This window comes from Micromys minutus, assembly GCF_963924665.1.
Source record: "Micromys minutus genome assembly, chromosome: 1".
NCBI classification, from domain to species: Eukaryota; Metazoa; Chordata; class Mammalia; order Rodentia; family Muridae; genus Micromys; species Micromys minutus.
The window spans coordinates 75,300,435-75,318,534 of record NC_137969.1 but is presented as its reverse complement, the minus strand read 5'-3'; the positions used below and the strand labels follow the sequence as shown (position 1 = coordinate 75,318,534).

Genomic DNA, 18,100 nt, shown 5'->3' with positions numbered 1-18,100 from the left:
CTCTATTGATGAGCTCATGCCAACCCATTATGAGGTAGGTACATGAAAGTGACTGATCAAAGGGGACTTCAAGAGATCTAAGCCATCAATCAGGAATGGGACAAACTGATGTATGTCCAAGTGTGACATATGTCCATATGGAGAAGAATTTTTTTGTGGTATTACTCCTAAAATGTGTAACCTTAACCTAGTCATGAAGAAACATAAACCAACACAAATTGAGAAACATTCTATAAAATAATTGGACTTCATTTTTCTTCAAATAAATGTTAAGATCATAAGACACTAAGAACCCCAGTAGTGGTAGTACCTGTCTGTAATACCAGCAAGGATGAGGCTGAAGCAGTAGGATCATGAATTCTATGATCCTAGAACATACAGTACCATACAAGCATACACATGACCAACGAATGTTCCAGAGCAAAGTACTTGTAAGAGACATGAAGACCATGCAATATGTGATTCAGGACTGGATTCTAGATACTGTTTTATCTATAGAAACATCATGGAAGAACTGACAACCTATGAGCTTCAGCTTAGATAATAGTACTTTGTGTCAATGGCAATATTCTGACTGATAATCATATTATAAGAGAAATCTTAACTCTTAGTGAATATTGGCTTGGAGACAAGCAGAGTGACTTTACTCTCAAGTGGCTTAGGAAATGTGTGTATGTATTTAGAGACAAATCATTATGACAATGTGTTAATGTTAACTAAGAAACTGAGAGAGTACGTATTTATTATTTGTATTTTAACTTTTCAGTAATTCTACAATTATTTCAAAATATAAAATAAGAATTTTTGCAAATTTACTTATATATCTTTGTGTAAATTATACAATATGATGAAAACAATTTTAAAAAGTCAAAATAAATCTAAAAGCATTTTTTAATTAGTAGAGAAATTCTAACTGGAAAAGTCAGGTTATTTGGCAGTATTTTTTGTTTTTAGTATAAAACCACAATGTATTTTTCTATCAATTATTGTGTGTTAATATTAAAACCATCATTTAAAAGTAAGTTTTCCAAGGCTGGAAAGAAAAACAAAACCACAAAACCTAAAATCTAGTCCAAGCCTATTTTCTCAGAATGTAGTTTAGAAAATTTATCAACATCAGCAAATTATAAAATTATTATCAATACCTTGTGTTGCTAGAATAGTCCCACATGGCCACATCTAGGAGGCTTCGAACCCAGGTCTTAGAGGGCTCCTTAAGGAATTTTTGCTGGTAGATTCCCACCACAAGGTCCTCCACAGTGAGAAGTTCTAGATCTTGCCTTATTTCTTCCATTAGTGAAAAGAAATATTTAATTAGTGAATTTGGGCATTCAGAACATATCTGTCAAAATAAAAATATATACTGCACTTTCTGCAATGACCCCCATTCCACTCACCTGATGCCCGCTCCATGCGTTTCAAACACCAATTGACTCTGGCTCTATCATCAGACTGCAGAAGAAAAAATCATTGTTATTTTTCACCTATTTTGGATTATTTTAATTGATAATCCTTTCAAATTAAAATGTGTGTAGGAGAGATACTATTTGAAAACTATTAAACTATTAAAAATAGCATACATAAGAAAACTCTACTGCTATTTATTAACTGGCTATATATATATATGGCTATATGCATGCTAATACAGTTTGAGAAGTCTAATGAGACTTAGGCCAATGAAGGACTCAATGTTCAGATCATGTGATCTGTTCATGAGAATACAATGTACAGCAAATTTAGGGGCCAATTCTTGACCACTATCCTAGAGAATTTAGATAAGGAAAGTCTTTTCTAAATATCGCAAAACAGGTAAAAGAATGTGACAAAGACAGCTTTGACTAGAAAGTAATCTTGTGTAGTATGTAATCTTCTATGTATACAGAATGAAGTATCTATTCACTGGACTAAAAAATATTGCAGATATTACAAAGGGGATTTGAAAAAAATAATCAACTTTTGTAGTTTACAAAATTTAGGAATTTAAAGGATATACTAAATTCAGAAATGAATTCAGAACGTTTTAAAATGTACAACTAACACAAAACTGAAATTTTTTTAGTATCTTTTAAAAATCTTCAGGTGACTAAAAGAGTAATCTTAAAATAACTTCTTACTGGATATTACCTTGCAGTAAATAGGTGGCCAGTTCCCTGGGTTTGGATGAATAAATTTATAGAGGTTTTTTAACACAGTTGCTTGGTCATGCCCAAATTCAAAGTTTGAAATAGGAATCTTGTGACTAGAATCACCTGAGGGAAATAAAGAGGTGGAAGGTAAACAACTGAGCTGAGGAAGACAAATGTTATCAGGTAAGTGTGGAAACAGGATTACAGGAGGAGAGCAGTGGGTAATTCACATGTAAGCATTTGTGCCAAGCCTGGTTATCATTAATACTTTACATACTTTCAACAAAATCTTATGATACTCTAGAAGGTGGGAAATGCATACATGAATTAGGAAGACACCATGGAAACTCCCAGAAGTAATCAACAATGGAGTTATTACTTGAACCCATGCTCCTTAATGACCAAGTGTACAGTGTTAGCATTGTTCCCATGATGCCTTTCAAAAATGTTTTGTTAAATAAGGCTGGAGGATTTCATAGTATAACTTTTTTATTTTATTGTGTGTATACATGTATATGTGTATTTGTGTGTATGGATGTCTGCAGGAATAGGGTGGATGCAACAGGACACTCATGCACATGCATGTGGAGACCTGAGAGTGCCATCAGGAATCACATTTGATCTTTACTTCCTTACACAGAGTCATGGTCTTTCACTCAAATCCAGAACTTGCTGGCATGGTTAGTTTCTGGGGATTCACTGTGTCTGTCTGAGGCTGGAATCACAGGCACTAGGCAAGTTCTGTGAATCTAAATTCCACCCCTGACTTTTGTGCCACAAGTACTTTAACCAGTAAGCAATTTCTCTAGCCTCTTTTTTTTCCCATTAAAAAAATGTTTATACCCTTCTGCCTTGTCCTTTCTGCTGGGATAGACTTTCTGCTAGCCTGCTCCCCTGAAGACACCATATCCGGAGGCATCCCAGATATGCTATACTCAAGAGCATTTGGTAAGAACCCTCCCCCCCCAAAGTCCCTCAGCTGCCTCTGGAGTCCAGTAGACTCAGGACTCATCAGGCCCCAAAATTCCTGCCCGCTGAATACCACCCCACTTTTGCCTGTCCTTTCTGCTGGGACAGACTGTTAGATAGTCTGCTCTGAAGACACCACAGTCTGAGGCATCCCAAAAGATCCGCTGGCTGCACTCAGGACATCTGACACTACAGCCTGAGACATTTCAGGAAATCCACTGTACACAGGGCAACTGATACCACAGCCTGAAGGCATCCCAGGAAATCCGAAGCTACACACAGCAACTGAGCAACTGATGCTAACTTGTCTGCTGCCCTGAAGACACCACAGCTTGACAACATCTCAGGAGTGCCTTTGTATACAGGGCAACTGGGCAACCAACACCACAGTCGGGAGACCTCCTGAGGAGCTCAGTGGCATGCAGGACAACTGACCCAATGGACTGAAAGCCTCCCTGGAGATCTACTGCAGCCAGGGCAACAGATCAGCAGCTTCTGTTCCTCTGAAGACCCTCCAGTTGTAAGACCCCACAAGAGGTCTGCTACAACCAGGGCCGCAGGCATACCAGGAAACCTGAAGCAACCCAGGGGAAAAAAAAGAGGCAGACTCCACACAGAGTCACCCAGACCAGCAAACACCAGGGATAACCAGAGGGAGAGAGGCAAGCTCAACATAATAAATAATAGATAAAGCCAATATATGTTGACATCTTTAGAACTCAGTTCACCCATCACAGAAAGCCCTGAATACAGTGAATACAGCAACATACCTGAAAATCAGGAAGCTAAAATTCTATCTCATGAAGATAATAGAGTCCTTTAAGGAGGATATAAAATAACCACTGAAAGAAATACAGAAAAACACAGGCAGATACATAGAAGCCCGTAAAGAGGAAACAAATAAATCCCTTAAAGAAATACAGAAAAACACAATCAAGCAGGTGAAAGAATTGCATAAATCGGTCCAAGACCTAAAAGTGGAAGGAGAAACAATAAAGAAAACACAAATGGAGGCAAACCTGGAAATGGAAAACCTAGGAAAGAGGTCTGGAATTACAGATGTAAACATCACCATCAGAATACAAGAGACAGAAGAGAGAATCCCAGGTGTAGATGATACCATAGAAGAGATTGACAACAACGGTCAAAGAAAATTAAAAACATTAAAAACTCCTAACCCAAAACATCCAGGAAATTCACAACACAATGAAAAAAACCAAATCCAAGAATAACAGGAATAAAGGAGAACAAAGATTTCCAGCTCAATGGACCTGAAAATGTCTTTAAAAAGATCACAGAAGAAAACTTCCCCAACCTAAAGAAAAAGATGGCCATAAAGGTACATGAAGCCTATAGAACACCAAATAAATGGGACCAGAAAAGAAAATCCTCTCGTCAAATAATAATCAAATAAAAATAAATACACAGAACAAAGGAAAAGTATTAAAAGCTACAAGGGCAAAGGGGCAAGTAACATACAAAGGTAGACCTATCAGAATTACACCAGACTTCTAAATAGAGAGACTAAAAGTCAGAAGAGATTGGTTAGTGGTCATGCAGACTCTAAGAGAACACAAATGCTAGCCCAGGCTACTATACCTAGCAAAATTTCCAATCAACATAGATGGAGAAAACAAAATATTCCCGAACAAAATCAATTCCAAACAGTATCTATTTACTAATACAGCCCTACAGAGGATCCTAGAAGAAAAATTCCAACACAAGGAAGGTACCTACACCAAAGAAAAGACAAGAAATTAAGCATCTCACAACAAAGCCCAAAGGAGAGAACCACAAGCACATAAAGCCACTTACAAAAACAAACATAACAGGAACCAACAGTCATCTGTCTTTAATATCTCTCAATATTAATGGACTCAGTTTACCTACAAAAAGATACAAGCTAACAGACTGGATACACAAACAAGATCCAACATTTTGCTGCATGCAAGAAACATACCTCAACAACGAAGACACCATCCCAGAGCAAAAGGATGCGAAAAAGGCCCAGGGCCAAAGGGGTTTAGTGCAGAATTCTACCAGACCTTCAAGGAAGACCTAATACCAATATTCCTCAAACTATTTGATAAAAAAAAGAAACAGAAGGAACACTACCTAGTTCATTCTATGAAGCCACAATTACTCTGATACCTAAGCCACACAAGGTCCCAACTAAAAAAAGAGAACTTCAGACCAATCTCATTTATGAATATTGATGCAAAAATACTCAATGAAATTCTTGCAAACCATATATCTAAGAACACATCAAAACCATCATTCACTATGATTATATAGGGCTTCATCCCAGGGATACAAGATTGGTTCGATATATGAAAATCCATTAACATAATCCACTATTATAAACAAACTCAAAGAAAAAAAATTACATCATCTCCTTAGCTGCAGAAAAAGTATTTGACAAAATATAACAGCCCTTCATGTTAAAAGTATTGGAGAGACCAAGGCCCATATCTAAACATAATAAAAGCGATGTACTGCAAACCAACAGCCAATATCAAATTAAATGGAGAGAAATTTGAAGCAATCCCACTAAAATCAGAGACAAGACAAGGATGCCCACTCTCCCCATATCTATTCAATATAGTACTCTAAGTGCTAGCTAGAGCAGTAAGACAACAAAAAGTGATCAAGGGGATACAAATTGGCAAAGAAAAAAAAAGTATCACTATTTGCAGATGATATGATAGTATACATAAGTGACCTCCAAAAATTTACCAGAGAGTGGCTTCAGCTAATAAACAACTTCAGCAAAGTGGCCAGATATAAAATTAATTCAAATCAGTAGCCTTTCTTTATACAAATGATAAACAAGCTGAGAAAGAAATTAGGGAAACAATTCCCTTCACAATAGTCACAAATAATATAAAATATCTTGGAGTAACTCTAACCAAACAGGTGAAAGATCTGTATGACAATAACTTCAAGTCTCTCAAGAAAGAAATCAAAGAAGATCTCAGAAAATAGAGAGATCTACTCTCAGGTACTGGCAGAATTAACATAGTAAAAATGGCAATCCTACCAAAGGCAATCTACAGGTTCAATGCAATTCTCATCAAAATCCCAACACAATTCTTCAAGGACATAGAAAGCACAATTCTCAAAGTCATCTGGAAGGGCAAAACCACCAGAATGGTGAAAACAATTCTTAATAAAAGAATGGCTAGGGGAATCACCATCCCTGACCTCAAGCTCTACTACAGAGCAATAGTGATAGAAACTGCATGGTACTGGTAGAGGCAGACAGGTAGATCAACGGAATAGAATTGAAGACCCAGAAATAAAACCACACTTATATACACTCGATCTTTGATAAAGATGCCAAAAATATACAATGGAAAAAAGAAAGCATCTTCAATAAATCGTATTGGTCTAACTGGCTGTCTGTATGTAGAAAAATGAAAATAGACCCATATTTGTCACCTTGCACAATGCTCAAGTCCAAGTGGATCAAGGACCTCAACATAAAACCAGATACACTTAATCTAATAGAAGAAAAAGTGGGAAAGAGCCTTGTATTCATTGACACAGGGACAAATTTCTTATACAGAACTTCAATGGCTCAAAAATTGATAAATGGGACCTCATGAAACTGGAAAGCTTCTGTAAGGCAAAGGACATAGTCAATAAGACAAATTGGCAACCTACAGATTGGGAAAATATCTTCACTAACTCCACATCTGATAGAGGTCTAATAACCAAAATATATAAAGAATTTAAGATGCTAACTACCAAAAAACCAAATAACCAATCAAAAAACTGGGGTATAGAACTAAACCAAGAATTCACAACAGAAAAATCTGAATGGCTGAGAAGCACCTTAAAGAAATGTTCAAAGTCCTTAGTTTTTAGATAAACAGAAATCAAAACAACCCTGAGATTCCACCTCACACCAGTCAGAACAGTTAAGATCAAAAACTCAGGTGACAGCACATGTTGGTGAGGATGTGGAGAACGAGGAACATTCTTCCATTCCTCGTGGGATCGCAAGCTGGTACACAACCACTCTGGAAATCAATCTGGAGATTACTCAGAAAATTTGAAACACATCTACTTGAAGGCCCAGTAATGCCACTCTTGGGTATATAGCCAAAAGTTGCCCCACTATGTCACAGGGGCACATGTTCCACTATGTTCATAGCAGCCTTGTTTGTAATAGCCAGAAGCTGGAAACAACCCAGATATCCCAGGACAGAATGAATACAGAAAATGTGATTCATTTACACAATGAAAACACTGCTGTTATTAAGAACAGGGACATCCTGAGTTTTGCAGGCAAATAGATGGAACTAGAGAATATCATACTGAGTGAGGTAACTTAGACCCAAAAGGACATGAATGGCTTGTATTCACTAATTAAAAAAACAAACAAAAAACAAACAAACAAACCCTAAAGTACAGAATACCCAAGACACAGTCCACAAAACTCAAAAGTTCAACAAGCTCAAGGGACACCTCAGTCCCACTTTAGGAGGGAGAAGAAAGCAATTATGGGAGTGGGGTGTGGTGGGTTGGGACCTGGGAGGTGTTGGGTTGGGGAAAAGGACTAAAGTCCTGAGGGCCAGCAGAAAAATGAAAATAGGCAACCTCCAGAGGAGGTTGGGAGGAGACCCTCCAGAATGTACCAAAGACTTGGGAGGTAAGATTCTCAGGACTCAAAGGGAGGGACCTTAGATTTAATGCCCTACAACAGGGAGAGGGAATTTGTAGAGTTCACCTCCAGTAGAAAGACAGGACATCAAGTCAGGGATGGGGTTGCCATCCTCTGCTAAAACTCTGACCCATATTTGTTCCTGTCTGAAAGAACTTCAGGGATGGAAATGGAGAGGAGCCTGAAAAAAAGAAGGTCCAGCACAGACTCAAAGTGGGATTCAGCTTGATGGGAGTTCCCAAGGCCTGACAACTATTCCTGAGGCTATGGAGTGCTCACAAAAAGGGACCTATCATGAGTGCCCTCCGAAAGACCCAACAAGCAGCTCAATAGAGTCAGATGCAGATATTTACACCCAACCAATGAACAGAAGCTGCTGACCCCTGTTGTTGAATTAGGGAAAAGCTGGAAGAAGCTAAGGAGGAGGGCAACCCTGTAAGAGGACCAGGAATCTTAATTAACCTTGACCCTTGGGGTCTCTCAGACACTGGATCATCAACCACACAGCATACACCAGTTGATACGAGTTCCCCAACACATATACAGCAGAGGACTGCTGGATCGGGGTTCATTCAGAAAAAATGCACCTTACCCTCAAGAGACTGGTGGCCCCAGAGAGGTCTGGTGGGATGGGGGATGTGGGGTGGTGGTATCCTGGTGGAGGCAGGGGGCAGAGAAGAGATATGAGATGTGGAACAGTTGGAGAGTGGAAATAAAATCTAGACTGTGTAAAAAAAAGGACTAAATAAAAAGAAGAAATATAAAACTTATTTACAATGTGTTATAAGCATATGCACATGCCATAACATACATGTGGAGTTCAGAGGACAACTTACCTTTTAATTTATTTTTATAAGATGCATTATAAAATGACTATGCATTAAGGTAATCTTAGATGCCTAGATGCTTAGTGACTCCAGTTTCCTGCCAGACACAACCATGAACATTCTTTGGACAATAGTCATGTAATTTTACACACTAACACACATATACATACACACACAGAGGGAAGGAGGTATAAGAATTGTCTGATTAACACAATCATCAAGAAACTATGAAAGCATATCAATAAACATAATTATTACTGTACACAAGACAGTAAAACTAGGTCTCTTCTGTTCAAAGAAATAACAATTTTACTAATTGCCTTCTGCAGAACCAGAAACCTAACTTACAAAAACATATCCCAACCCATTTCCATCATCTTTCATTATAGGAAGTAACTTTGACAACTAAGATGTCAACAGCATCATAAATGTGCAGACCCTAAGACAAAGCACGAGCAAACAAAACTCAACACTTAAGAGACCTATGGTTACCATGTTGGGTTTGCTCTAGAGTGCAAAAACAAGTTTTTTTGCTTTTTTTTACTTTTTAAAAACAGGGTTCTCTGTTGTAGCCTTGGTTATCCTGGAATTCACACTGTAGACCAAGCTGGCCTTGAAATCAGAGACTCCTCTGCCTCTGCCTCTGCATTGGGATTAAAGATGTGAGCCACCAGTACAGTTGTTAAGTCTGTAAATTGATGAATAAACACTGGAACCTTCAAAAAGAGCATCACTATTAAAATATTCATCTGCAATCAAACTGAAAAACTGAAGGAATTCTTCACTCTGATAAAAGTGTTCACAGTAAAAATAAGGGCAGCCAGGGAAGAGGAAACTACAACGAATTACTTCTTGGTCAAACACTACAAACTAGAGATTAAAGCCTTTGTACCAAGGCAAAACAAAGTAAAAAGGCAATTCAAAACATAGCACTTACAAGATAATAAAAAAGTGGCATGGTGATGTAGGTACTTGGGAGGCAAGGGAATTGTCCTAAATATGATGACCTCTTCTAAATAAATTCTATGCTAGCCAAGGTGAGACCACCATCTTATAAAAATAGATCATCAACAATAACCTTATTAACAAAATTATAGACCTGAAGAAACAAGTAGTTCCATGAAGACATCTGTTTTCCCCAAAATGAGCTAAATACTTACAGGTGATCCCATCTATCAACAAGGCTCTTTTTTTTTTTTTTTTTTTTTTTTGGTGAAATATGAAAAACTGATTCCAAATTATGGATGAAAAACATAGGTCAAAATAGCTATTATAATTTATTATATTTCACAAGGTCAGGGGAGCTATCTAAACATTTTCAAGCTATTATGCTTTATTAAGAATAGCCATGCCAACCTCAAAAAACTAAATCCCACCATATCAATAAAAATAAAAGAAAACAAGCAGAAGTATGATCTGGTATGATCTGCTCTAAGCACTACTACATACTGGGGAAAAATAGGTTGTTCACTAAATGATGTCAAAACAACTGGCTGTCTACAGGAGAAAACAACAGAATTAAATTGCTATTTCTCAATTACAGGTGGAATAAACATCAGATACAAAAAATAGCAAAGTTTAGAGCAGATGACTAAATGGCAAAGAGCCATTTAGATTCACAATTGATAAAACTTGAGTGACTTCCTTAAGTAAAACCCACCACTTGTGCTTATTAAAAAGCACCACACAAGGCTAGAGATGTATGTAGCTCAATGGGAGCATACTTGCTTAGCATGTGCAAGACTTACGGTTTAGCACCTAGTACTGCAACTTAAAAGGCTTCAGAGAGTCAACAATACAAAGCTCAAGCTCAGAAAAAGCATTTTTACACAATTTAACAATAAACAAACAGAAAATTTCTATAATAAATATTTAATGTGAGAAAAATAAAATGAGCAAAAGATAACATACTTAAATATAAGTACAGAGATGCACATATACATAGTAAAATTATTCAGAAAATATAATTAACACAAAATTTATAACACTTGTCTTCATAAACTTTGAGGGGGAGAGAAGACTATCAATAGCACTTTAAGGTTCTGTTTTCAGCTGACTGGTGGGTATACTGCAGTTTATTAATAGTCTACAATGTAAGTCAGTGTTGTAATTTTTTGGATGACGATGAATTTGCAAAGCTGATGGGCCTTCCATATAGAAAGCTGCAATATGGACTCAAAGCTTTGCTTCTTTTAAAACAGAGCTTCTCTAAAGAAAAATAATTAACCAGTGAAATAAACAGAAGCCAAGTTCTTCTCATTGAAGTGAAGGAGGAGAGTCAAGACCTTAGTCCCAAGCTCATACCCTGAAGCACCTCTTTGTGAGGAACCTAGTAGGAAGGAATTGTCATTGGAATGCATACTAAAATGCCTTTCAATCCTGAGACATTTTACTACTCCGGCACGGCACAGTAGTAAACTCTGCCCATGAAGCACTCTTCATTTCACTTAAGCTACTGAGAGACCAGGCAGCCGTATCTCTGAAACACTTGTTTAGGAATGGGGTACACATGGTTCCTGTGGATCAAGCTCAGGCCACCAGCTTTGGTGGCAAGCACTTTTACCCACTGAACCATCTCACTAGCCATGAGAAATTTATGTGCATGTCTGTTGGTTTCTACTTAAATAGAGCACATTTCAATATATGAATGGGCTTGGTGGATTATTCTATGAACCTTGGTCTTCTCTCCGTCAGTACACTACGTTACAACAGGCATTTTAAGCACTATGTCAACACCGCTGTCACTCTAACCATCCCGTATCTTATTTAATTGGCACATTTCCCAGGGTTAATTGGCAACTTGAGACAGGCTTAAATTGGCAAGCTCCAAACATTTTAAGTTTGTCTGAATGATAAACACTGTGTTGTTTCAATTATCTGGAATAATAAATTAAAAAGTTATTCCCAGCTGTGGATGCAGCTCAGCAGTAGGATCTGCCTAGGTTGATCTTCAGCATGGAGAAAAAAAGAAAACGTTCCCAGGCTTTAGTAAGATATAGATGAGAGGCAGCTTTTAGAAAGGAAGGAGTCTGTTAATTTGCTTAATGTGAAAATATTGCAAAATGTACAATTAAATAAAATATTTAAAGGTCTGATCATAAAAAATAGCAAAGAAATGGTAATAGTGACACTCTAATAAATGAGTGGACACACAGCAGGAAGGCAATGCATTCATTCAGATGATGAAGCAACTGAAACTATGTTTTCAAGTTAAAACATAAAAAGTAAACCAGAAACTGGTTTTCACAAAAAAAAAGTTTGAGATTTCTGTCGACTTTTGTCTTGCTCTGTGGCACAGGCTGGCAATGAACTCTATATCCCATACTAGCCTCAAGTTGTGGAAGATCTTCCTGCCTTAAGAAGAAAGGAAAGGAAAGGAAAGGAAAGGAAGGAAGGAAGGAAGAAAGGAAGAAGGAAGGAAAGAAGGAAAGAAAGAAAAAGGAAGAGAGAAAGAAAGAAAAAAATCTCAAACTCCTTAGTTCACAGTTTCCAACTTTGGTTCCAGAGCAAATACCAGGTCTACACTTTCAATATTATGACCAGACAAATGCAAAATATAGTGGTATAATACCAGGTATTTGTATTAAAAACAGCATTATAGGGTCAGAGACAGCTCAACAGGTAGGTAAAAGCCTTGTAATTCTGACAACCTGAGTTTAGTTCCTAAAACGCACATTATTAGAAAACAAACAAACAAACAACCCCTGAATGTGGCAATGGGCATCCATTTAATTCCTGCTTATACAGTTTAACTTTAGAATGTGGTCAACTAGCCTATAGAAGTATTAGAAATAGAAATGTTTGTCAAGCCTACTGTAACTGGCTTAACTTTTATAATGCTTGGGTATGAGAGAGAGAGAGAGGGGGGGGGGGAGGGAGGGAGGGACGGACAGACAGACAGAGAGAGGCGAGAGATGTGCACTGTGGCAGTGACTGCCTAGCCTGTGTGAGGCCCCAGGTCAGACCCAATACTAGGAGTGTGAATAGGCAGATTAAAGTTTTGAAGATCATTCCTTGCAGTTTACACTCTCTACGTTAAAGGAGTGAGTCTTAACAGGGCTGTACACACTCAGTCCCTCTTACCCCAATTCCTTTATACTTACTTGCAGCCTGGCAATGGAATCGAAATCCTCGTGGAATTTCACCTATAACACAAAACACTCTGCTGAGAAACAGAAATCTGAAGTTCTCTTACTTGTGCTGCAGTAATGCTTCATATGATGACCAAGTTTCAGTGAGGGTTATTTTTATTACATTAAAATATAAAATTAAAACTCATACTGCCCTTTCCTGGTTTTGTTTCCTTTTGTCTTGGTGGTTGTTGTTTAAATAAAACATATGATAACATAGTTTCATGTATTTTTCAAGCTACATTTCACAGCAAGTTGTTCCTTCAAGGAAAATTATACTAGGGAAAAAAATTATGGCAAAGAACTTCTACAGCTAGGGTCCAAAGGACAGCTCTGAGGGTGGTGGGACATGATACTGCAATCACACAAACTTTTTAGGATGAAGAAAATGTGGAAAACATCTTTTCAGTGTGTCACAAAACACACACACACAAACACACACACACACACACACACACCCTACAAAACCTAAAAACCATACGGCTTGCCCTAAGCAGTAATGTCCACAAGCATAAGATGAGTAACTCTGCTATCCTCTGAGAATGAACATGTCCAAATTAATTTTAAAGCTCTTTCCTCTCTTTGATACATTTTTTCTTACAACTTTATTTTTTTAAAAAAAACAGAGATGCATGTACAGATTATTAAAAGCATTTTAGAGTAAATATATATGAATATATTTTTGTCAGTACTTGATTTTTTTAAAGGTTTGATAGTATGCATTGACATCTTACTATTTACAAGGATCATAAAGTATGTGTAAAACAAAATGTAACATGGAAATAGTCAAAGTTTTTTTGGTGTGTAAAGATTAAACTGATTTTTAACTACCAAAAATTGCCACAAGGCTATCTTCTTAGCTCTTGAGTTATTAATGATTTAAGGTCTAGGTGTACACCACTCTGAGAGGGTGCTATACACTTATTATTATTATTATTTTCTAAGAAGGACTGAGGTTTCCACTTTTTGACCTTTTTTTCCTTTTCTTTGCACTTCCTATGGTTTGTGAGTTGTTTCTTGGGTATTCAGAGCTTTCTGAGGCTAGTATCCAATTATCAGTGGCTTCATATTGTGTCTGTTCTTTTGTGACTGGGTTACCTCACTCTTGATACATTTTCCTTCTTGACTTTAAGGGTATGGTGAGCCCTTAACTTCTCTCTGTCATTTGGGAACTGACTAGATCCTACTCTTTGTAACTATCTTGCTTTGCATTTGTTTATTGAGACAGAGTATTAGTATGTAGGCTAAATCTTCTTGCTTTAGCCTCCTGAAGGAGTGGTGAGGTCACAGGTTTGACTCTTCCCTTGGGCTATTGTTTTGCTTTTACTGGAAATAGAAGAGTGGAGAGATGACTAAGGATGTTTAGAGTACTGGTCTACCTCCACATTGTTTCAATAATTACTAATACTTTAAAATGAGCTAGCTGGTTCAGAAAGTTATTTTCAAGGTTACAAGTAGTATCAGCCTCAAATTAAAAGACTACTGAGGTGAAGGATGGAATAGTGAAAGAAAAGGAGACACAAAGCAGAAAAATCCCAAGATGGAAGGCCATGGGTAAAAGAATGGCAGGTTGTACCTTTTGAGGTATTCTATCCTCTGAATTCTAATGTTCACTTAAGAGGAAAAGTGTTAATCAACTAAAATAGTTGGGACTTAAGTATTATGTCTATGCACTCTTTAAGAACTAATTGACGCTTAACTACTACTATAAACCAGTTTTTTTTTTAAAGCATATACTTTTAGGATTTATCAAATGTTGGCTACTTACCTGGATGGATAAAGCTGTGGAAATCTGCCATAATACCTTCCTGGAGGGAGTATTTAACACAGCCAATTTCACAAGGGAGGAAGCGTTGTTCACAATGAGGAGGTAGCTCACCATGGCTAAAAATGTTCAGAAAATAAAAAATGCCTCCAAGGAGAGCTGAAAAACAAAACAGAATCCTAAGACTTTTAGAACAACATTGTGCAGGTATATACTCTTATTTTGTGTTTGCTAGTGAATTATAAAAGAAAAAAAAATCAATCATACCAGGTAAGTAAAAACTTTGCAATCACATTTATCAAGAATTTAAGTAGTAACTACTCTTTATATAAAACAATAAAATTATTCAGTCTTGCAACAGCCTTTACATAATTCAGCTATAGAGTAGCATTAGTTTCAACAAAGACGTAAATTGTGACATATTCAACAAACAGGTTTGGGAAACAACAGAACAAATGAAGTAGCTATGGAAATTTAGTTCTCTGCCTTTGTACTTTCTGCTAACATACAGAAGACCACTTATAATACAACACAAGAGAAATTTGTGGGACTAGCACTGGCCACTTAAGATCAATGTTAAAAGTTTGTGTTAAACAAAGGCAGAACACAATAAAGCCAGGCAGAGGACAGAAAAGACCCTTTATTAGCTACATTCTCCTCTAAAGTAGTGTAATAATCTATCTTTGCTTTAGCTTGCTCACCCCAGAGTATTTTAAAATTCCTTATTCTTAATGGGAAAATAATAATAGCACATCTTTGTGCATTACCATAAGGCTTCATGTGTTTATAAATTGTGGAATGATTAAAAGTCAAGCTAGTTAATGTATCCATCAATCCATAACCTCGTATTTTATAGTCCAACATTTAGAATCTACTCTCTTACTATAAGCTCAGAAATAGGTCAAAAGCCTTATTCTTTTTGTCTACCTCTATAACCTAAATGTGGGAGTTACAAAGAAGTGTAATATTTAATAGTACATGAGTGGTAGAAACCAAGAGATTTTTGTTACAAAAACTTTCCAGTTAACAAATGCAAATTAGTTCATCTAGCATTACATTAGTGCTAGAATACTTAATTAAACCCATATAGTCAATGGTTTTGAAATGTAGGATCAAATGAACAGAACACATTTTGGGGGTGGGATGCGCTTGCATGAGTGTGTCCTTGAGTGAGGCTATCAGATGCCAATCTCTAGGAGCTGTCCATGTTTCTTTGTGATGGATTTCTCATGGGGATTTGAGGGTTACTAATCAGGCCAGGCTGGCCAGCTATCCTGTCTCCACCTCTCAGCACAGGGAGTATAAACTAGCACTATCACCACCCTCCACTTTTTATATGAAGGCCCGTCTTTACCATTGCATGGCAAACACTATTTCCATCTTCCCACACCATACAGAATGTTTTTTAAAAAATGCCCAATATGCCATCCAAATTTGAGCAAAGTATTTTATGAATACTCTACCTTGATCACATTTTATAGACAAATTTGACATATCAGGGGGAGAAACACTTGGTTTTGGTACAAGCATGCCTGGTCTCCTCAGTGGTGTAGACACAAGTTTCTGAAAGTAAAAAGATCACCAAAGAGACACTTTTAGACAGCACTTATTGCTAGATTCTTTACTTCCATATTTAAATTTAACAAAGTAACCTCAAAATAGCCCATGAACTACATCAGCATTCCCTCCAGGCCAATGAAATCATTATCAGTAAATACCAGCACACCACAGCAGTCTACGAGAAGGTGGGTGTAGATACATAACTACAACTGAGAGCCATTTGCTCACGCTCCAGCATGTCATTCTCCTGAGTCACCAACTACCAAACACAAGGCTGGTGCTCAAAAGATTATTTAAAGAAAACAAAACAAATTCCTGAAGCCAATAGTGCTGTTTGTGGTTTACATTTAAAAGTGAAAACCATGAAAGGCTGTGCCTCCAATATCACAAAACACACACTCTGTCTATATTTACCCACCTACTTAAGTTTTATGGAGAATATTTTCTTCAAATTTTTATTCTCTCTCTCTCTCTCTCTCTCTCTGTGTGTGTGTGTGTGTGTGTGTGTGTGTGTGTTCAGACAAGTGCTCGGCTGCCTGTACGTGTGTCTAATGTGTGCAGCACCAGTGGAGGCCAGAGGAGGGTATCAGAACCCACAGGAACTGGAGTTACAGATGGCTGTGAGTCACCATGTAGGTGCACTAACTGGACACTGGGTCTTCTAGAAGAGTAGCCAGCGCTTTTAGCCAATGAGCCATCAGCACTCCCGTGAAGAGAAATGTTTTATAGAAAATTCTGATAAAAATCTAATTTCACAAGTACAAAGCCTCATAAGTCCTCTTGACTTAAGGCATCAGTTTAAAAAGTAAATCTACCATTAAAAAAAATTACTTGCCACAATTCTGAATTTCAATCCAGTGTCACTAATTTAAGAATGAAATTTTAGTAAGTACAGAGAAAAACAACATAAGGGAGAAAAGACTTCATTAATGACCAGTGGTTACCGACTAGAAATGAGCCAGACTTAGTTTACTATCCCCACCACTCAGGAATCTGCTTTTCTTTTCTTTTTCCTTTTTTGTCTGTAGGATCTATAAATGTTAACCCAGGTCCTCATCTTGTTATTCCAATATTTAAAGCACTCTTAACAAGTTTGCTTCTAGGAATCACCAAACCACTTTTAAGTATATACCGACTTCTGTTTTTAAAAACCGTCTAACTGATAAAAGTTGAAAGGCACTCCGGGAGGCTGTTTAGTGAAAGCAATGGCCACCAAACCTGCCTTTCCCTTGGGGTTTCTACACCATCTGGAAGCTTCCTGAAGGTTCCTTGGACTCCACCGTGGCTAGAGTCCAAGGGCGAGCGAGCGAGAGGTGGCTGCCCCTTACCTGCTTCTCTGAAGGCCCAGAATCCTTTCCCTGGGCTGCTCTCCACTCTCGAGCCATTTCTGAGTATTTCTCCTTCTCATCCTCCCTCAGGAGCTTTGGGAGAAGAGATTGGCAAGCGGTGAGGCGTCCGTTCCACGCCCCGGTTCTGGAAGGTTCTGTCGGTTGGTCTGGCCCTTGGGTCGCGTCCCCTCCCCGGCCACCGCAGCCCCTGTCTCCTCCCCCCCGTGCCCTCCCCGCCGCCCAACTGCCCTCGGCCTCACCGCCCAGTCAGCCGAGCAGTAGGGGATGGCGTCTGCCACGCGGGCCACCGGCAGGCCTCGCCGGCGCAGTTCGGGAATCTTCTCCTGTACGAAGAAATAGTAGGCATTGCGGCTGGCCCTGCGGTTGGGCATGGCGTCGTCGGGCCTCGACGCCCTCCAGAGACTCAGCAAGCAGCCGGCGCCCTCGCCGGGCTCCCGCCCTTAGTAACCGAGCTCAGAGCCTGCTCGTGCTTCAGCCAGGCGCTTGGCCAATCAGGACGCAACGCGCAGCCGCATTGGCTCCCGCTGCGGGGGGGGGTGGGGTGGGCGGGGGGGGGTGCAGCATGAAACTGGAAGATTCTACCTCGTGCGTTGGGGGGGAGGGGGCGGGGGAGGAAGGAGGAGCGAGGCACAGGTGAGGAAAGCGCTGTGATTGGCTGAGTCGCTTGCCCAGTAGGCGGGGATTGTCACGTGGTAAGCCTGGTGC

At 38.5% G+C, this 18,100-nt stretch overlaps 1 protein-coding gene across 3 annotated transcripts in view; it reads right to left on the bottom strand.

Moving 5' to 3' along the window:
* Window positions 1-17,766, bottom strand: part of MAEL (maelstrom spermatogenic transposon silencer) — a gene marked incomplete at both ends in the record, with an annotated part of 31,330 nt that extends 13,564 nt beyond the window's left edge. The window contains 8 exons of one of the 3 annotated variants that reach the window (XM_080929429.1): window positions 1,146-1,287; window positions 1,398-1,452; window positions 2,125-2,249; window positions 12,695-12,736; window positions 14,490-14,645; window positions 15,950-16,049; window positions 17,375-17,467; window positions 17,623-17,766. In XM_080929429.1, the coding sequence (XP_080785555.1) occupies window positions 1,146-1,287; window positions 1,398-1,452; window positions 2,125-2,249; window positions 12,695-12,736; window positions 14,490-14,645; window positions 15,950-16,049; window positions 17,375-17,467; window positions 17,623-17,766 (857 nt within the window). The remainder of the gene's footprint in view (window positions 1-1,145; window positions 1,288-1,397; window positions 1,453-2,124; window positions 2,250-12,694; window positions 12,737-14,489; window positions 14,646-15,949; window positions 16,050-17,374; window positions 17,468-17,622) is intronic. The other 2 variants (XM_080929430.1, XM_080929431.1) reach the window with 2 other exon arrangements.
* Between the last annotated feature and the right edge of the window lie 334 nt (window positions 17,767-18,100).